The sequence below is a fragment of the Alexandromys fortis genome, unplaced genomic scaffold (genome assembly GCF_014885135.2).
Source record: "Alexandromys fortis isolate MF-2015 unplaced genomic scaffold, M_Fortis_MF-2015_v1.1 scaffold_176, whole genome shotgun sequence".
NCBI lineage: Eukaryota > Metazoa > Chordata > Mammalia > Rodentia > Cricetidae > Alexandromys > Alexandromys fortis.
In genome coordinates, this window is record NW_026068070.1 from 2,164,285 (window position 1) to 2,181,166 (window position 16,882).

The 16,882-nt window shown below is 43.7% G+C and overlaps 1 protein-coding gene across 1 annotated transcript; it reads right to left on the reverse strand.

Moving 5' to 3' along the window:
• Positions 1 to 1,133: 1,133 nt before the first annotated feature.
• On the reverse strand, positions 1,134 to 7,785 carry LOC126487887 (uncharacterized). Its single transcript, XM_050120928.1, is given in 2 exon segments — positions 1,134 to 2,360; positions 3,183 to 7,785. Coding segments are annotated over 2 exon segments (4,791 nt in total). The 5' UTR covers positions 7,183 to 7,785; the 3' UTR covers positions 1,134 to 1,569.
• Positions 7,786 to 16,882: the final 9,097 nt, after the last annotated feature.

A 16,882-nucleotide genomic window follows, 5' to 3' on the forward strand; every position in this document is an offset into this window, starting at 1 on the left:
ATTTTGATGTGCCTCTCTCTCTCTCTGTCTCTTGTCTAACCTCTCTCTGAGCTTAGCCATCGAATCTTTAATTACCCCAGAGTGGTCTACGTAGAAACAACATTGTTCCTTTAGGGCAGCACAGAGTCCTCCTTCTTGAAGAAATAGCAAGTCTAACCCGCGCCTATTTTGTAACACTACCTCGGAAAGAGAGATTATTGAATCTGCAAGCTTGGTGATAGATTGTTCTAGGGCCCTTAAGTCCTGGTCAATAGCTGCTCTTAATTCCTCAAAATGTTGGGGAATTTTGGAACTCTGCACTAGAGCAGTAGTACCGGTGCCAACACCAGCTGCCACCCCAAGGCCCAAGATCACTGCTAGAGTCATAGAGATGGGCTCTCGCCGATAACGGCTCGAGTGCCTGTCAAATTCATCCTCAAATGTGTTAGCAGGATAATAAATGACCCTTGGAACTAGTCGAACAAGCACACAGTAATCTTTGGTACCATCAAAAACTGATGTTGCCACGCAAGGCGTCAGGCCTGTACTACAAGCCCACCATTTATCTGAATCGGGGATCAGGTATCCAGTTTTAGCAGTTTTAGGGCTCTTAAGGGTCTCATTACATAAATGTTTGTAAGCAGCCGGTGGATTTCCCAAGCATGTCCCTGCACCAGTAACCTCTGTAAGAGTTAGTCTATGACTAACTCCCCAAGCGCAGCCCTCCTGGCTAGTTGTGTTATTGAAACCCCCAGATATTGCAATCCCTTCATAGTATGGGGGTCCTGCTGATAGGCATAGCCAGCAAGATTCTGTCATATTGGGGTCAGTACTATTCAGCAAAGAAAAAGCTCCCACTATTAGATTAAACAATCGCTGGCCTGTATTAGAGAGTGCCAGCGGTGAAGCAGGGGTAGCAGGAAGATTTTTAGGACTTGAAGGGGGACCCAAGGCCCTGGCAAGGGGGGGGGACCTCAGCCAGGGCTAGCTGTCCCTGGTCAGGCAATACCGGGTTGGGCCCTAGTGCCATGGTCATGGGAGGTGTTATAACAATTCTTAGGGTGAACAGAATTCCTATGTCTTCCCCTCCTGGATTATACAACCGTAAACCCCATATATTGCCTGTTAACCAACTAACCTTTTTTCCCTTCTCCGTGAAGGTGATTGTGATTTCAGATTCCCCTGATGTGGTACGAGTGAAAGTGACTAAGTCTTCTTTGCTAGCCCCCAACCAGGAGGTACTGACACTGGTTTCACATCCCCAGGCAGCACAATAAAATACTTCAGCCCCCCCACATTGCCAAGTTCGTCTTCCCCCAGGACAAATATACCATTCAGAATATCTGCATGTAGGATAAGAGTTCTCGGGAGTTCGTTCAGTATCTCCCCAAGAGTCTTTTGCTAGGGCACATAGGTCAAACTTTAGCTGGGGGAACCAGGTACCTAGGGGATGAACTCCAGTGGCTAGCCTCAAGACTTGCCCAGTCTCAAAGTTAGTCAGAGTCCAAGTTAAGTTCTGAGGTGTATGGGGGTTCTTAGCACTATATGTGGAGGGAAACACCAGGGCAAAGAACAGCAAGCTTGACAGGATCAGGCTTCCTTGACTAGTCTCAGTTTTAGAGGATTTTGGGTACGCTGAAGCTTCCATTTGGAAAGTTCTGGGTCGTCCTGTGGAGGTGCCGGCTTGACGTGAGACGCGTGGATCCAGGCTGCAATACCGTCCACTTTGAGGGCAGTAGGTGTCGTAAGAAGCACGGTGTAGGGTCCCTTCCAGCGAGGTTCAAGGTTCTGGGACCGATGTCTCCGCACGTACACAGAATCGCCAACCTGGAACGGGTGCGAGATCTCCGGATGCCCAGGCTGGTAGGCAGCAGCTAGGGGTCTCCACACTTGGGCCTGGACGATCTGAAGTGCTTTTAGCCGCGCCTGCAAATCAGGTTTGTGAGTAGCGGGGTCAGGAGGGGCCCTAAAGGAGGCCAATGGGGGAGGCCCCCCATATAGGATCTCATAGGGAGTAAGTCCAAGCCGAGAAGGGGTGTTCCGCACCCGGAACAGGGCTAGGGGAAGGAGCTGTACCCAGTCTCTAACGCCAGATTCCAAAGCTAATTTGGATAAAGTCTCCTTTATGGTTCTATTCATCCTTTCTACCTGTCCTGAACTCTGGGGTCTGTATGCACAATGTAATTTCCAATTAATCCCCAGTGTCTTGGCCATACCCTGACTTACCTGGGAGACAAAGGCTGGGCCGTTGTCAGACCCGATTACCTTAGGCAGGCCAAACCGAGGAAAAATATCTTCTAGTATCTTCTTCACCACCATTTGAGCCGTTTCTCGTTTGGTGGGGAAAGCTTCAGTCCAACCGGAGAAGGTGTCTATAAAAACTAGGAGATATTTATTACCATATTTTCCTGGCCTTATTTCAGTAAAATCCACTTCCCAATGAGTACCAGGTCGGTCTCCCCTTATTCTTATGCCCTCTGGGGCACTTTGCCGTTTTGCGTTTACCTTGGCACAGGGGACACAAGTTGATGTCACTTGCTGTATGAGTGAGTTAAGACCTGGAATATAAAAATCTGTCTTTTTTATAAGAGATTTAATCTTTTTATGTCCTAAATGAGTCCATCGATGCATTTGAGTGACCAGTTCAAAAGCATCTTTCTTGGGCAACATGGTTTTGCCCTGATATTTCCAAGCTTTTTGTTGTTCATCAAAGTCTGCATTAAGTTTCTGAATAGTCTCTAGATCCTGGGTTGAATATTGGAAATGATCTTCTGTGGAGGGTGGTGCCTCTGCCAAGGATAATATTTCTGAGTTAAGCGCAGCCTTTTTAGCCATCTCATCTGCCATCTGATTTCCTTTGGCAATAGGATCATTGCCCTTCTGATGTCCTGGGCAATGAATAATGCTCACCTTCTTGGGTAAGAAGAGGGCCTTTAATAGTCCCAGGATTTCAGTCTTATTTTTAATTTCTTTTCCAGCAGAAGTTAGCAGTCCTCTTCTTTTATAAATTTCCCCATGGACATGGGCCGTTGCAAATGCATAACGGCTGTCTGTATATATGTTTACTTTTTGTCCCTTTGCTAGTTCTAAAGCCTTAGTCAGGGCTATTAATTCTGCCTTCTGGGCAGAGGTTCCTGGGGGCAATGCCTGTGCCCATATGGTATTTTGTCCATCCACCACCGCCGCCCCCGCCTTTCGCTCACCTTCTTTAAAGAAGCTGCTGCCGTCTGTGAACCAGGTATAATCTGCATCAGGGAGCCGGCAATCAGTCAAATCCTCCCTGGTCCCGTGGTATTCTGCCAATATCTGATGACAGTCATGAGGTACCCAAACAGTGGGTTCCGAATTGGGGAGCAAGGTAGCGGGGTTCAGTAACGTCGCATTTCCAAATGTGATACGTTCAGGGTTGAGCAATAACGACTGGTAGTGGGTTATACGGGCATTCGAGAGCCATCTATCAGGGGGTTGACGAATTATAGTCTCTAAAGCATGAGGTGCTATTATAGTCAGCGGTTGGCCCAGAGTCAATTTGTCTGCATCTTTGACCAGGGTAGCTACAGCTGCTACCATACGGAGGCAAGGGGGCCATCCTGTCACCACATTGTCCATCTTTTTGGAGATGTAAGCCACTGGTTTTTTCCAGGGTCCCAGTTTCTGAGTCAGCACCCCTTTTGCTACTCCCTTGTTCTCATCTACGTATAAGGTGAATGGTTTGGTGACATCAGGGAGACTCAAAGCAGGGGCCGAAAGGAGGGCCCTTTTTATTTTATCAAAAGCCCGTTGTTGGTCCTCTCCCCAGAAGAAAGGGACGTTGGCTTTGGTAAGCGGATACAGTGGGGCGGCCATTTCAGCGAAACCCGGTATCCATAACCTACAGAAACCGGCAGTTCCCAGAAACTCTCGGACCTCTCGCGCCCCTTTGGGAGGGGGAATTTGTGCCACGGCCTGCTTCCGACTGTCTGTTAACCATCTCTGTCCACCCTCCAAGAGGTACCCCAGGTAGGCTACTTGCTTCTTGCAGATCTGTGCCTTTTTAGCAGATGCCCTGTAGCCCAGTTCACCTAATCTGGTGAGTAGGGCTCGAGTCCCTCTGAGGCATTTTTGCTCAGTCTCTGCGGCCAGCAGGAGGTCATCTACATATTGGAGTAAGATTACCTCTGGATTGGCGGTGCGAAAACTGGCCAGATCCTGGTGTAGGGCCTCATCAAATAGAGTTGGAGAATTCTTGAATCCCTGGGGTAGTCTCGTCCAGGTGAGCTGCCCAGAAACTCCTGAATCAGGATCTTTCCATTCAAAGGCAAACAATGGCTGGCTCTGAGGGCTAAGTCTCAGACAGAAAAAAGCATCTTTTAAATCAAGTACTGAGTACCATACATGGGTCGGAGGCAGGGTACTTAAGAGATTATAAGGATTGGGCACCGTAGGATGAATGTCTAGAGTGCGGCGATTAACTTCCCTTAAGTCTTGGACTGGTCTGTAGTCCCCTGTGCCTGGCTTCTTTACTGGGAGAAGAGGTGTGTTCCAGGGGGAATGGCAGGCCTTTAAGATGCCCAATGTTAAAAGTCTCTGAATGTGGGGCCTGATTCCTTCTCGGGCCTCGCGGCTCATGGGGTATTGTCTTATGGAAACTGGAGTGGCTGATGGTTTTAACTCTATTATCAAAGGAGGTTGATTGCTTGCCAGCCCCATACCTGCGGTTTCCGCCCAGGCCTGGGGGAAATCACGGAGCCATTTGTTATCGATGGGCAGCTCCGGGGGAGGAGGCAGTTCAAACAGTCTGTGTTCGTCCTCCAATCTTAAAGTTAGAATTTGAAGAGCCTGGCCAGTATTGTCAGTAACTGAGGCCCCATTTTCTGAGAAGTGAATTTGTGCCCCAACTTTGGACAGGAGGTCTCTGCCCAGCAATGGGTAGGGGCATTCTGGCACCATGAGGAAGGAATGAGTCACTTGACCAGTGTTTAAATTAACTTTTCTTTCTGTGGTCCATCGGTATATTTTTCCCCCGGTGGCCCCCTGAACCCAAGAGGTTTTTGAACTCAAAGGTCCATTTGCTTGTGTGAGGACCGAATGCTGGGCTCCAGTATCTACCAAAAATGTGGTAGGGTGCCCCCCCACTAGAAGGGTTACCCGGGGCTCAGGGGGGGGCTCTGAGCCCTGACTGTCCTAATCACTGTCTTCCAGGGCTAGGACAGGAACTGGCTTTTTCTTGGGTTCAGCTGGACGTTTTGGGCAGTCCTTGATCCAATGTCCTCTTTCTTTGCAATAGGCACATTGATCTCGGTCCACTCGTGGCCGCCTTTTGTCTCCCCTATCCTTGTCCTGGCGCTTCTTAGGTTGCTCTATACTGCGTACTGTTGTGGCCAAGATCTTACTTAACTCACGACTACGCTTTTTATCTCGTTTGTCCTCTCTCTCTTCCTGTTCCTTGCGCCTTCTTTCTTCCTTTTCCTCTGGTGTCTCTCTTTTGTTAAAAATTCTCTCTGCCTCCTTTACTAAATCTTGGAGGGAGTAACCCTGCAGTCCCTCCATCCTCTGCAGCTTGCTACGAATATCAGGTGCTGACTGGCTTATAAAAGACATTATTATATCAGCCTGGCGATCCGCTGCCATGGGATCAAAAGGGGTGTACATTCTGTACCCCTCCAATAGCCTTTCTAGAAATCCTGCAGGTGTTTCCTCAGGCCCCTGTATTATTGCTCTTACCTTAGCCAAATTAGTGGGCCGTCTGCCAGCCCCTTGGAGACCCGCTAACAGAATCTGACGGTAGAGACGAAGTCGCTCCCTACCAGCTGGAGTATTGAAGTCCCAATTGGGTCGGGTCAAAGGGAAGGCATCCTCTATCTCATTTGGCAACTGGGTTGGCCTTCCGTCAGCTCCCAGGACATTCTTCCGAGCTTCAAGGAAAACACGCTGTTTCTCCTCTGTAGTGAGAAGTATCTGCAAAAGCTGTTGGCAATCATCCCAAGTGGGCTGGTGAGTAATCAGAACAGATTCTATAAGGGCAGTAAGGGCCTGGGGGTCCTGGGAAAAGGAGGGGTTATGAAGTTTCCAGTTATAAAGATCAGAGGCTGAAAAAGGCCAGTATTGAAATTGGTCAGCCATTGAGCGGAGGGGTAGTGCCTGGGAAGTCCACCTTTCCCTTGCAGATGTCCCTCTGCGGAGCCGCAGCCGGCCTGCTGGCTGCGAGTTAGGCCCCCCCTCAGCAGTATCAGTCGTGTCAGGGCTAGGGGGCCTGTCAGGGTCTATATCAGGTTCAGCAGGTTCCCCAGGAACAGGCGCGAGGGGGGCTGCCTCGGCCTGGGGCAGAAGAGGCCGGGGATAAGGAGGAGGAGGGTCAAAAAGCAGGAGGTCTGACTGATTGTCAGAGAGGATTGGTGGTGTCTGGGTCTGGGACTTCTGTTTCGGTCGCTCCTGCATGGGGAAGAGAGAGGACAACGGGTCCAGGGGAGGGGCAGTTGGGGTTGCTGCCGCCCTCGGAGTCAAAGGGGTGGTGGAGGGCCAGGGAGCTGGTACTGGGTTTCCGGCTCCCGCAGGCAGGACAAATGGTTTGACCCAGGGCGGAGGGTCTCTGGACAAGCTCTCCCAAGTTACGATGTAAGGAACTTGATCAGGATGGCCCTGCTGGCCAGGCTGAAAGACTCTTGTCTTAACCTGCAAAATAATATTCAGATTAAATGTTCCGTCCTGTGGCCAGCCCACTCCGAAAGTGGGCCATTCCACGGAACAGAACGCTTGCCAGCGTTTCTTTCGGATTACCATAGACTGGTTGTGAGCTCTGTCCTCAACCTCTTTCCAGTGGTCTAAAGTCAAAGTTAAGGGGGTGGTTATTTGTTGTCCCATTGTACTAGATTCCAACTCAAAAACAAACACAAAGACAAAAACAACAATACAAAATGACAGACACAGACTCAAGACCGAGAGCCGCGCGGCAACAGACTGATGTAAAACTGATATTACAAACCTGGAAGGGAGTGGGCGATAAGAACCACACTCTCTAGAAACTAAGATGACCTGGTCGCTCCTAGTTTCACAAATTGCCTGTGAAGCGTCCTCCACGGCTGGGCCAGGGAGTGTTCCCGGACACGTCTGTCCCACTGCCTGGTCCCTTTCAAATACTAGCCCTGCGCAGGTACAATGTTCCTCCAAATCCCTGATGATCATAAACATAAGGCACAATAACAGAAATAGACGAACATAAAACATTCAGACAAGCGCGCTCTTACCTCCAACCGGGTCAGGAATGGGTCTGAGGGCGACCAGCACTTCCCGGCCAACGCACCAAATGTTGGGCCCTAAAGCCCCACCAAGGAGGAGGTCGCCCCAAGAGACACTCACAGCACGGTTGATGCAATAGCAAGAGGAATTTTTATTCTGCCACGGCAGAGGTCCCTCAGCCTCGAGAGGAGAAGGACCCTGCTTTGTCTATTACAAGCTCTTTTAAAGGAAAAAACCACAAATTCAGGGAGGGGGTAGTACAGAATCAAAGGGAAAGTCCAAAAATCATTTGTCAACTGTTTTGACTAGTTCATACAATGGTCAGCTAACTCTACTTGATCAATGTTATGGCGGTTACAAGGAGGAACACCTGCAGGTCGTCTCACCCCAGTTCCAGGGTCCGGGTCTATTGGAGAAAGACTACAATGGGGATGGAAAGTACTCAAAGCTCCCGTGCACGCGTGGCTGGTTACTAGGGACCTGGTTCCCAGGAAGGGGGGTGCAGTAGTGCTAAGGTGCCTCCTAATGCTAGAGGCCTGGTTCCCAGGATGGGGGGTGCAGTAGTGCTAAGGTGTCTCAAAGTCTTTCAATAGAAACTGTACTAAAACTCTGGATTTTGCCCTTTTTCTGGGCTGTAATGTACAGTATGATGCTCTCCTGAGATGCTGGGTAATGGCAGTTATCTCTAGCACTTAGTGGGCCACATGATCACAAAAGTAAACAGCAACTCTCTGTTGTAAAATGTTCAAAAGCTGTGCTGGTCAGTATCTTAAATGTTTTAAATGCTTGTTTGAATTATGATGCTTTTCACTTATGGATTTTCCTAGGATATAACCTTAGTTTAAGTCAAAAGAGAATCTGAACATAAAGGAGTTTACTAGGACATTTGACTCACATGATTATAGATGCTGAGAAGTCCTATCACAAGTTAGTCCCAAGAATTGAGAAACAGTAGGTTCACAAACCAGGCAAGTTGATAGTTTCATTCTCAGTTTGAAATAAAAGGTTGAGGACTGAGGGAATTGATAACATAAGCCCTGGAGTCCTGAGGTCAGAGAATTTAGGATCTGTTGCCCAAAGACAAGAGGAATAATGGGTCCCAGCTCCAGGAGAGAGAAAACAAATCACTTCTCTCTTTGATTCTGTCTGTGTCCCTGGATGATTGGATGACATCTGCCCATGCTGTGGGTGATCTATCTCACCAAGTCCGCTAACTCACAAAGCCAATCCTCTGGGAAACATCATCAGGGACACAACCATAAATAATGCATTTCTGGCTCTCTGGGTACATCTTAATGCAGCTAAGTTCACGCCTAAATCCTCTCCCAAGGCTTTTCTGAGTACCCATTTTGTACTCCACTCGCCTTCCAAAAGCATCTCAGTTATTTCGACAATTTATTTAGTGCAATGACCCCCATGTGTTGTTCCTACAGGGGTCTGAGCTATTCATAACCCTGCCTGAATTGAACTGTTATGATTTCATTGACGGACTACAATCACAGAGCGTGTTAATCTTGAACGATACCTTCATAAATCTGCAATTTTTGGTGGCACAGGAGTCCGTTTTTTCCATGGTGATTTCCTATGAGTGTGCCACCCCACAGTGCTGTGCTCCTTTTCCATGTGGCTCAGGGGCTCTGTGGTGAGATAGCAGTTCTTAACTTCTGGATCAGTGGGGTCATTCTTGTTTTCTCTGATAACTATATTCCTGTCCAAGAAAGAACATTTCGGTCTACAGGGATTGAGCCCGCAGGCAATCAGTGAGGGATTAGTTTAGTTAAATTAATTGCTGTAGGAAGTGACGTTGACCTTCCCTAGGTAGTGAGTCTGGAACCGTATTTGAGTGGAGAAAGGAAGCTGAGAAAACAAGCAAGTAGTAAGTATTTCTCTGGAAATTGAGGATAATTCTTTGACAGGGCCCATAAGCGTGGGTTCATTCTGTCTTGACTAAAGGTCCTAGAGTTGGAACTTACTTCTGTTCCTTCAAGGTTATTGTCTGTTTCTACCACAAACAAAAGTCCCACCTGGATTTAGACCAGAGAGTTCTGCTCTGTCAAGGTTATTGTCAACAGGTGTGGCTTGTATCCAGACTTAGTATTTCAGGAATTAAGAAGTAGATTTGTTTCTACATTCAAACAAAAGTCTAAGAATTCAACTAGGTTTCTACTCCCTGGGAGAGACAACTATGGATTCCAGCCAGGCCATGGTTTCCCTATGGAATGTTTTGATCTAGGGTGTGAGCCTTAACTTTGTCTTGTTCTGGCAACCGAATATTTAAGAATGTAGCTCACACTCCTTTAACTGGTCTGTTCATTTCCTTGTATCATGTTCATGCAGTTTTTTTTTTTAAATCTTATTTCTATCTTTTGGGGTTGGGGTATTTAAACAAATAAAAATTTAAATGCTTGCAATTTCAGTATTCCCTGGAACTCCCTCCCAATAGTATCCGGTGTTTCTGTTTTATTATTTTCACTTGCGTCTTCATTCTCTTGATTTATTTTTCTTATCTTCTTGCCCCTACCCTGGTAAGTGGCATCCTTGTCGAAGTTGCTCTCTGATAATTCATGTACTATGAAAATACCTTCTCATTCAGTCTTGCAGATATTTAGTGCATATTGGATTTTGTAGCTGCTCGGAAGAAATACTGTTAGTTTTCCAATGAGCACTGTGATGTTTCTATTTAGTTTTCTAATGATGGGCCTTAGGGTATTATTGGATAGTGTAATGACCATAATTAAGAGTTCGATTAATTTTCAGTTTCGTGCATATAAACCCATTGTAAAGTGTTATGATAGTACAATTATTATTGTCATTTGGGCTTTGTCTTTTGTCAGTGTAGGCAACATGAGAAGATACCTGGATGACTGAATCCCCTGCACTGTTATCTCTCACGTACAGAGATCGTACAGAGAATGGGAGGACAAACGGGGTGGTGGTGGCCCACACCTTTAATCCTAGCACTCGGGAGGCAAAGGCAAGTGAATCTCTCTGAGTTCGAGGCCAGCCTGGTCTAAAGAGTGAGTTCCAGGACAGGCTCCAAAGCTACAGAGAAACCCTGTCTCAAAAAAACAAAAACAAAACAAAACAAAAGAATGGGAAGACAATTTGACACCTCTGCCTTCTTATACTCTAAAGTGTGGTTTATAGCCTCAGGTGTGGGTGTTTTTACTGACAGAACTATCTTTTAATCTTCTTTTTACAGGATAAGATTGATGTATTTTTTTTTTAAGTGAATACACCACTGGCTTTATATCTTTGTCTTAGGCTTTGGAATTGGGTTAAAGCTTTTGTGGCATATTATTTACTATTCAACTACATTTAAGAAAAACAGTGGACACCCTGAAATTAATAACTGCAGGAGTGTAAATTTGATAGTCTTCATACGCAGCTAGAGAAATGGCTCATTCTATTAACATAAAAGTGATACTGTTTAAGTGCTATATAATGAACAAAAGTAACAAGGCAGGCTAACAGAATTTTAGCCTTTAAGTGAAGAGAAAAGACAGAAAATGGTTAGAAGGCATGGTTAACAGTGCAAAGCATATCCTATAAGCCCTTATTTCAGTGTCAACTCTTAGCAAAGGCAGGTGAGCCTGAATATCTATTTGATTAACTAGCTTTAAGTTGTAAAATGAGCTTTTATAGGCTTTGGAAAGAATTTCTGGCGAGAGGGATAAGAGGGTAGTTTTTAATGGAGGTAATCCCTTAAGAAATTACTCCTTAGCAGTTAAAAATGTAGAAAAGCAAGATAAACTTGAAGTAAGCCTGAGAAATCCTATTTTATTCATTGCCTTCAGTTTAATACATACATACCTCAGATCTGGATAAAAGCGTGTTCAGCTGTCACCCTGAGAAGGTTTAATCTGTCTGTAGTTTTCTTCACCCCTCTTCTCACAAGACTTTTGATTGATTACTTCCCCACCTGTCACATGATAACAGAATCACTAAGTGGGAGTATTGGGTAGAGCCCTTTCTTGTGAACTAAGATAATAGCTCAGGGGTGAGACTTCATGTGCTTTTTACATGGTGACTGTCAGGCACGACTAGATAGATGCTCAAGCAGCTTGAGAGACAAGGAGCTTGAGAGCAAGCCCGGGACTCTCTCTTGCTGACGTTGAGTCTATAGCTATGGGAAGCGTTGTGGTCACATCAGCCAGTGATTATGATGAATAAAGAAATTTGAGAACTTTATACCACTGACAGTTCAAAATGCCTTTCATGTATAGGTGTGGGTATCTACCTGTGGATACACTATGTGAATATATGCTGCTGTAATTAGCTCAATAAAGAAGGTGATTAGCCAATAGCTGAACAGGATAAGGTTAGGGGGAAGAACCAAACTGAAATGTTGGGAAGAAGAAGGGCAGACTCAGGAGCATCAGAAATAAGATGGGCATGCCATACTGACAAAAGGTACTAAGCCACATGGTAAAGCATAGACAAGAAATATGGGTTAATTTAAATAAAAGAGCTAGCTAGTAAGAAGAATGAGCTATTGGCTGAGCATTTATAATTAATATTGAGTCTCTGTGTCAGTTGGGAAATAGGCAGGAAAGAAAAGTTTACCTACATCTCCTTCAAAATTAAGTTTGTTTCAAAATTAATTTCAATTCATACTGTTTCATACTAATAGTATTTTTTAATTTTCTAAATAACACCCCTGCTTTATAATAAAAACCACAAAACCATAGAAGTGAAAAGGAAATGAGTTTAGATATAACCATTATTAATTTAAAAATATTAAATTAAACTTAGTCATAGTCATATATTATTCTACTTAACAAATTGGACACAGAATTTCATAGTTACTTTGAAAACCTGTTTTTCTTTTAAATAAATACATTTTATTGGTAAATGACATTATTTACTAAATGGTGATTCTATCCTTTTATTTCTGACCTACAAAAACTTTTATTTCTGTTTTTTCCCCCTCTCTGGTGAAGTTGTGTAAGCAGGAGGTTCAGAATGCTGATAGTGGGCTTCGGGGTTACCTGTTCTGGGAACACATCAAATTAGTATGTCAGCATTCACATATGCATCCAGTTTAGTCAGTCCACAATTTTCAGTTCCTACTAATAAACCAGGTGCGATGCTGTGTGTTTATGATGCATAGCCTGTTTTCTGAGCAACTTTACACACTAATATGGGATACAGACAAATACACAAAAACAGTACAGTATGTATGGGCGGCACATGGATGAAAGTGTTCAAATAAGAACAGCGAGTCAGGAAAGACGAATGTAGCAAATAGGAAGCCACTATGTCAGAAATAGAAGTGTGGTCATTGCCAAATAAACCCTGAGGAGAACATCCTCTCTCTCTCTCTCTCTCTCTCTCTCTCTCTCTCTCTCTCTCTCTCTCTCTCTCTCTGTGTGTGTGTCACACACAGAGTCACATATTTTCACAAATGCACCACTCTTTACTGTGTTTTCTTTTTCTGTGAGTGTGTGTGTGAGAGAGATAGAGACCGACAGAGAGAGAGAGGCATGTGTTTGTGCATATTGTATTGTGTGGGTTTTTAATGCACATCTGTACACACATCTAATCCTCTGTCTATCTATCTATCTATCTATCTATCTATCTATCTATCTATCTATCTATCTATCTACTATCTATCTATGTACCTATCTATCTATCTATCTATCATCTATCTACTATGTATGTATGTATGTATGTATGTATGTATGTATGTATGTATCTATCTATCTATCTATCTATCTATCTATCTATCTATCTCTCTATCGATCATCTATCCATCTATCTATCATCTAGAGAGGCCCAATACTGCTGTTAAGGAATCATCTTTCAAAGCTCTTGAACTTGATTCACTGGGGTAGGTTCTCTCCATCAACTGCTGAGCACATAGGTACTCCATGTTCACTCATTTCCACCTTCTGAGGCTGGAATTACAGGCAGGTTGCCAGACCCATCGTGCATCTGTTATTGTATTTTCAAATCAAATAGTGTGATTTTGAAGATCTGTTCTGTTTGTATAGTTTCTATTTCTGTTGAGAAGCTTTTATTTTTTACTTTCCTCTCCACTTTTCAAGGTAGACATTAAACTAAACATCTTTCCCATTTCTTGTCTGAGGGATACAGGCTGAGTTTTCAAGCTCAGTTGAGTGCATGGGATAAGAAGGTAGGAACTAAATGTTTAATGGGGAGAACCATCTAGCTCATCTGCTGACACTGTGGTAGGACCACTCATTCTTTAACATTTCTCCAGATCTTCCCACACTGGCTTTATTTCATCCATACACTGGGAGGAGAGCAGTTGCACACTCCAAGTAGGATTGCTTATTGGCTACCACAATACCCGATTTGCATATTGCTTTTGTGTGGCTGCTGCCAGTTAACATCAGTCAGTTATCATTTGCCTTCTCATTTGCAAATTGTGCTTATTTCTCTTTACTCTTCTGTTCTCTTTGTTCTTGTGACTTTGCACCTTGAAACAAAAGATGAAGCAAACTAAATAAAGTAAGCCCTACGTGGAATGGTTTCAAGGAGAGAAAATGAATGCTTGTATCAAGTCATCTGTTTTGCCTGCAACTCAAGTCTACACCGTTGCAGGACACTGTGCCAAGAGCTGAATTCATAAGGACTCTGGGCTTCAGGCGTTATTATCATTGTATTATCTTTCAGATGAATGAATTTCAAATAGGTCGCTGGCCCAAGAGCTGAAGTGCTTAGACTTTAGCTTCAGAATCTGTAGGCTGGCTCACATAGCGTTTGAGGTTTATGGGGTTAATGATGCTATGAAAATGCATTATCTGTTTCTCTGCATTCATCACAGCCAGTACTGCCTGGAAACTAACCTTGGTGATTTTCACAGTGAGTGGAAATAAAAGGAAAACTCTCCATGGAGTTTGATCCCTGCAGCATGGTCTGTAGATCAGGACTTGCAAGCTCTGCCTGGATTGGGCTGTATTGTGATATAAATTCCTTCTTTTAGGATCCTGAAACACTTGCATTTTGATCTATTTTTGGTATTTTGTTAATTTTAAAATGTGAGCCACCTGCTTACAAAGGAAGAAGGTACTAGAATAGAGAAAAATAAAGTGGTAAATATGGTAAATTTTTATGGGCAAAAGCAGACTTTTAGCAGCGCATTTTAAAACTTTGACAGCTTTTTTGCAAAACAGGTAACATGCTTCCACCTTGTCAGGGAAGGCTCATAGGTAACTAACATTAATATAAGATTTGGGAAAATAGCCAAGTGTGCACCGAATGACTAAATAATTTTGTTCTTGGCCAGTTCTAAATCTGTACTTTCTAAAATATTATTTTCTAAACAAACTAAGTGTAAATTACCATGCTCAGTTTTCTTACGTAGCTTGTGGAATTGATTTCACAAAATTAGTTGTTTACATAAAGCAATGAATAAGATAAGACAGGGTAAAGTAAGATATCTGGGAGAGAATTAGTATTTGTAAAGCTGAGGGTTAAGAATGAGTGGCCAAAAGGTTATTAACTACACCGACCTTAAAATATAAGAGCAGTATGAAATAACTGAAAAAAAAAACCCCACATCCCTTCTAACAAGACGTTCATTAATATGTAAATCCCAGCAAGCAGTTTAACAAAGCTGCTTGTTATAGAGGGAATGTTTATGCTTCCCTCGGATTTATATGATGAAGTCCTGAACCCCAGTGTGATAGGGACCTCATTAGACAGGGGTTGTGCCGAGAAAGTGCAGTTCTCCTGGTTGAACTAGGATCTGTGTGAGAAAAATGAGAGCGAGAAAAGGAAAGGGAGGTGGAGGGAGGGAGGAAGAGGAAAGAGAGGAGGAGGGGTAGAGGTGAGATCATCATTTTATGGGAAGATTCAGTCAACAGTAGGCAAGGCAGAGATGGTGCTTATAACCTGGTCTTTGACTTATGTGAATGGTGTGAACAAGTCATTTTGTGGAACTATGTTACAGGTCCTTGCCCTGAAAATGCACCTCCATATTGTGCTTCGTTTTGTTCCTAACATAGACCACAAAACATGCATTAGTTCCTCTCACCTGGTTCTTCCCTTTTCTTCATTGCAGAATCATCTTATTGATACATGAGCACAGGTGCCTCTCTGCACTGTGCAAAGCTTCCTGTGCTACTTTAATGTTAAGATGGACATTCAGGCTTGCCCCATAGTCTTAATATTCATAAAGTGTGGCATACTTTGAACACATTTTTTTATTTGATATACCTCAAAATGAACAGGACCAGACTATAACCTTTATTGTAACGTATAAGTCCTATTTTCCAAACTCCACAGAGATAGCGTTTGTGTTCTGTTTTCTAAAGCCTGGACGGGATGATAATCAAATGACATTTGTTCTTGTTGATTCTCGCTCAAGCCATTATTTTTCTTATCACACTCTTCTAGAGAAGCCATCCCTGAGTCCATTTAGTCTTATATCCTTCTATTTTCAGCTTGTTAAGTTACCTTTTCTTGATCTTAAATTTAGACAAGTGTCTGCTGCAGATACACAGTGGAGAAATGTGTTTCTGTTGCATCAGTTTACAGCAATTCTAAAAATAGTTCACATTTTGTTGTGCTTTTTGAGTCTGGACTTGTTCCTTCAATACTTTCACAATGGCTTTCTGCTTTTCAGTAAGAAACTCACGTTGGGTACCGTCATGGACATATTCCGGAGCTTGGGGAAACACCACAGGCCCCACTGACAAGAGTTTTCATTTTAGATAATCTCATAAGGACTTAGGTATCACAGCATGAACCCCTTGAAGCCAGCTTGGTCACATACCACATACAGATGTTGGTGTATGGATATACAGGCATACAATTCTATTATTGGTGGTTAAGAACAGTCTAGTTTTGTTAGGATTGCATTGTAGAAAAACATAGGATAGAATGTCAAATGTTGGACCATTGTGATTGTCTCTAAATGCTGTCCCTATTCACTCCCTTTTAAAGGTGGGAACACTGGAGGTGCTGGCCTTGAACTGTTTCTGAAAAGAAATCTTCAGACACTAACTGTAAGTAGGTTTTCCGGGCTGTTCCCATTTTCTTTCTGTTTCTGTCACCTGCTATCTTGATTGTTATTTCAACAATGGTACTGTGTTTCTGCTCTGTGGTCCATTTGCTTTTGGTCTCAGCAGGAAGACTTCCTTTTCACATATCTATTTGCTCCTACTATGTGGAAATTACAGTTAAAGTGCCTCTACATCTGTTTACTCATTCTGAAAGTGACATTGCTTACTGTCAGTGGTTGTTTTTGATGCTAATAGTGCTGTTTGCCTTGTTTTATTTGGAATTCTCACAGGTTTGCAGACCATTTGGTATCCAGTAAATAAGAGTAATACATTTTCTCCAGTTCACATCCCCTTTTAGCAAAACTTCCCTGAATAAAAATGGCAAAGTTTCGTGTTTCTCTATTTTTAAAAATTCTCTCCCCCCTCTTTATTTATTTATTTATTTATTTATTACATTCTGACTGGTTATCCCTCCCTCCTCTCCTCCCAGCCTCTCTCCCCCACCTCTCCTCTGTCCCCCCCATTCATTTCTTTATCTCTATTCAGAAAAGGGCAGGTCTCCCATGGATATAACAAAACATGGCACATTGAGCAACCTCTCCTCATATTTAGGCTGGACAAGGCAACACAGTATGAGGAATATGATTCTAAAAGCCAGCAAAGGAGTCAGGGACAGTCTCAGTTCCCACTGTTAGGAGTCCCATAAGAAGACT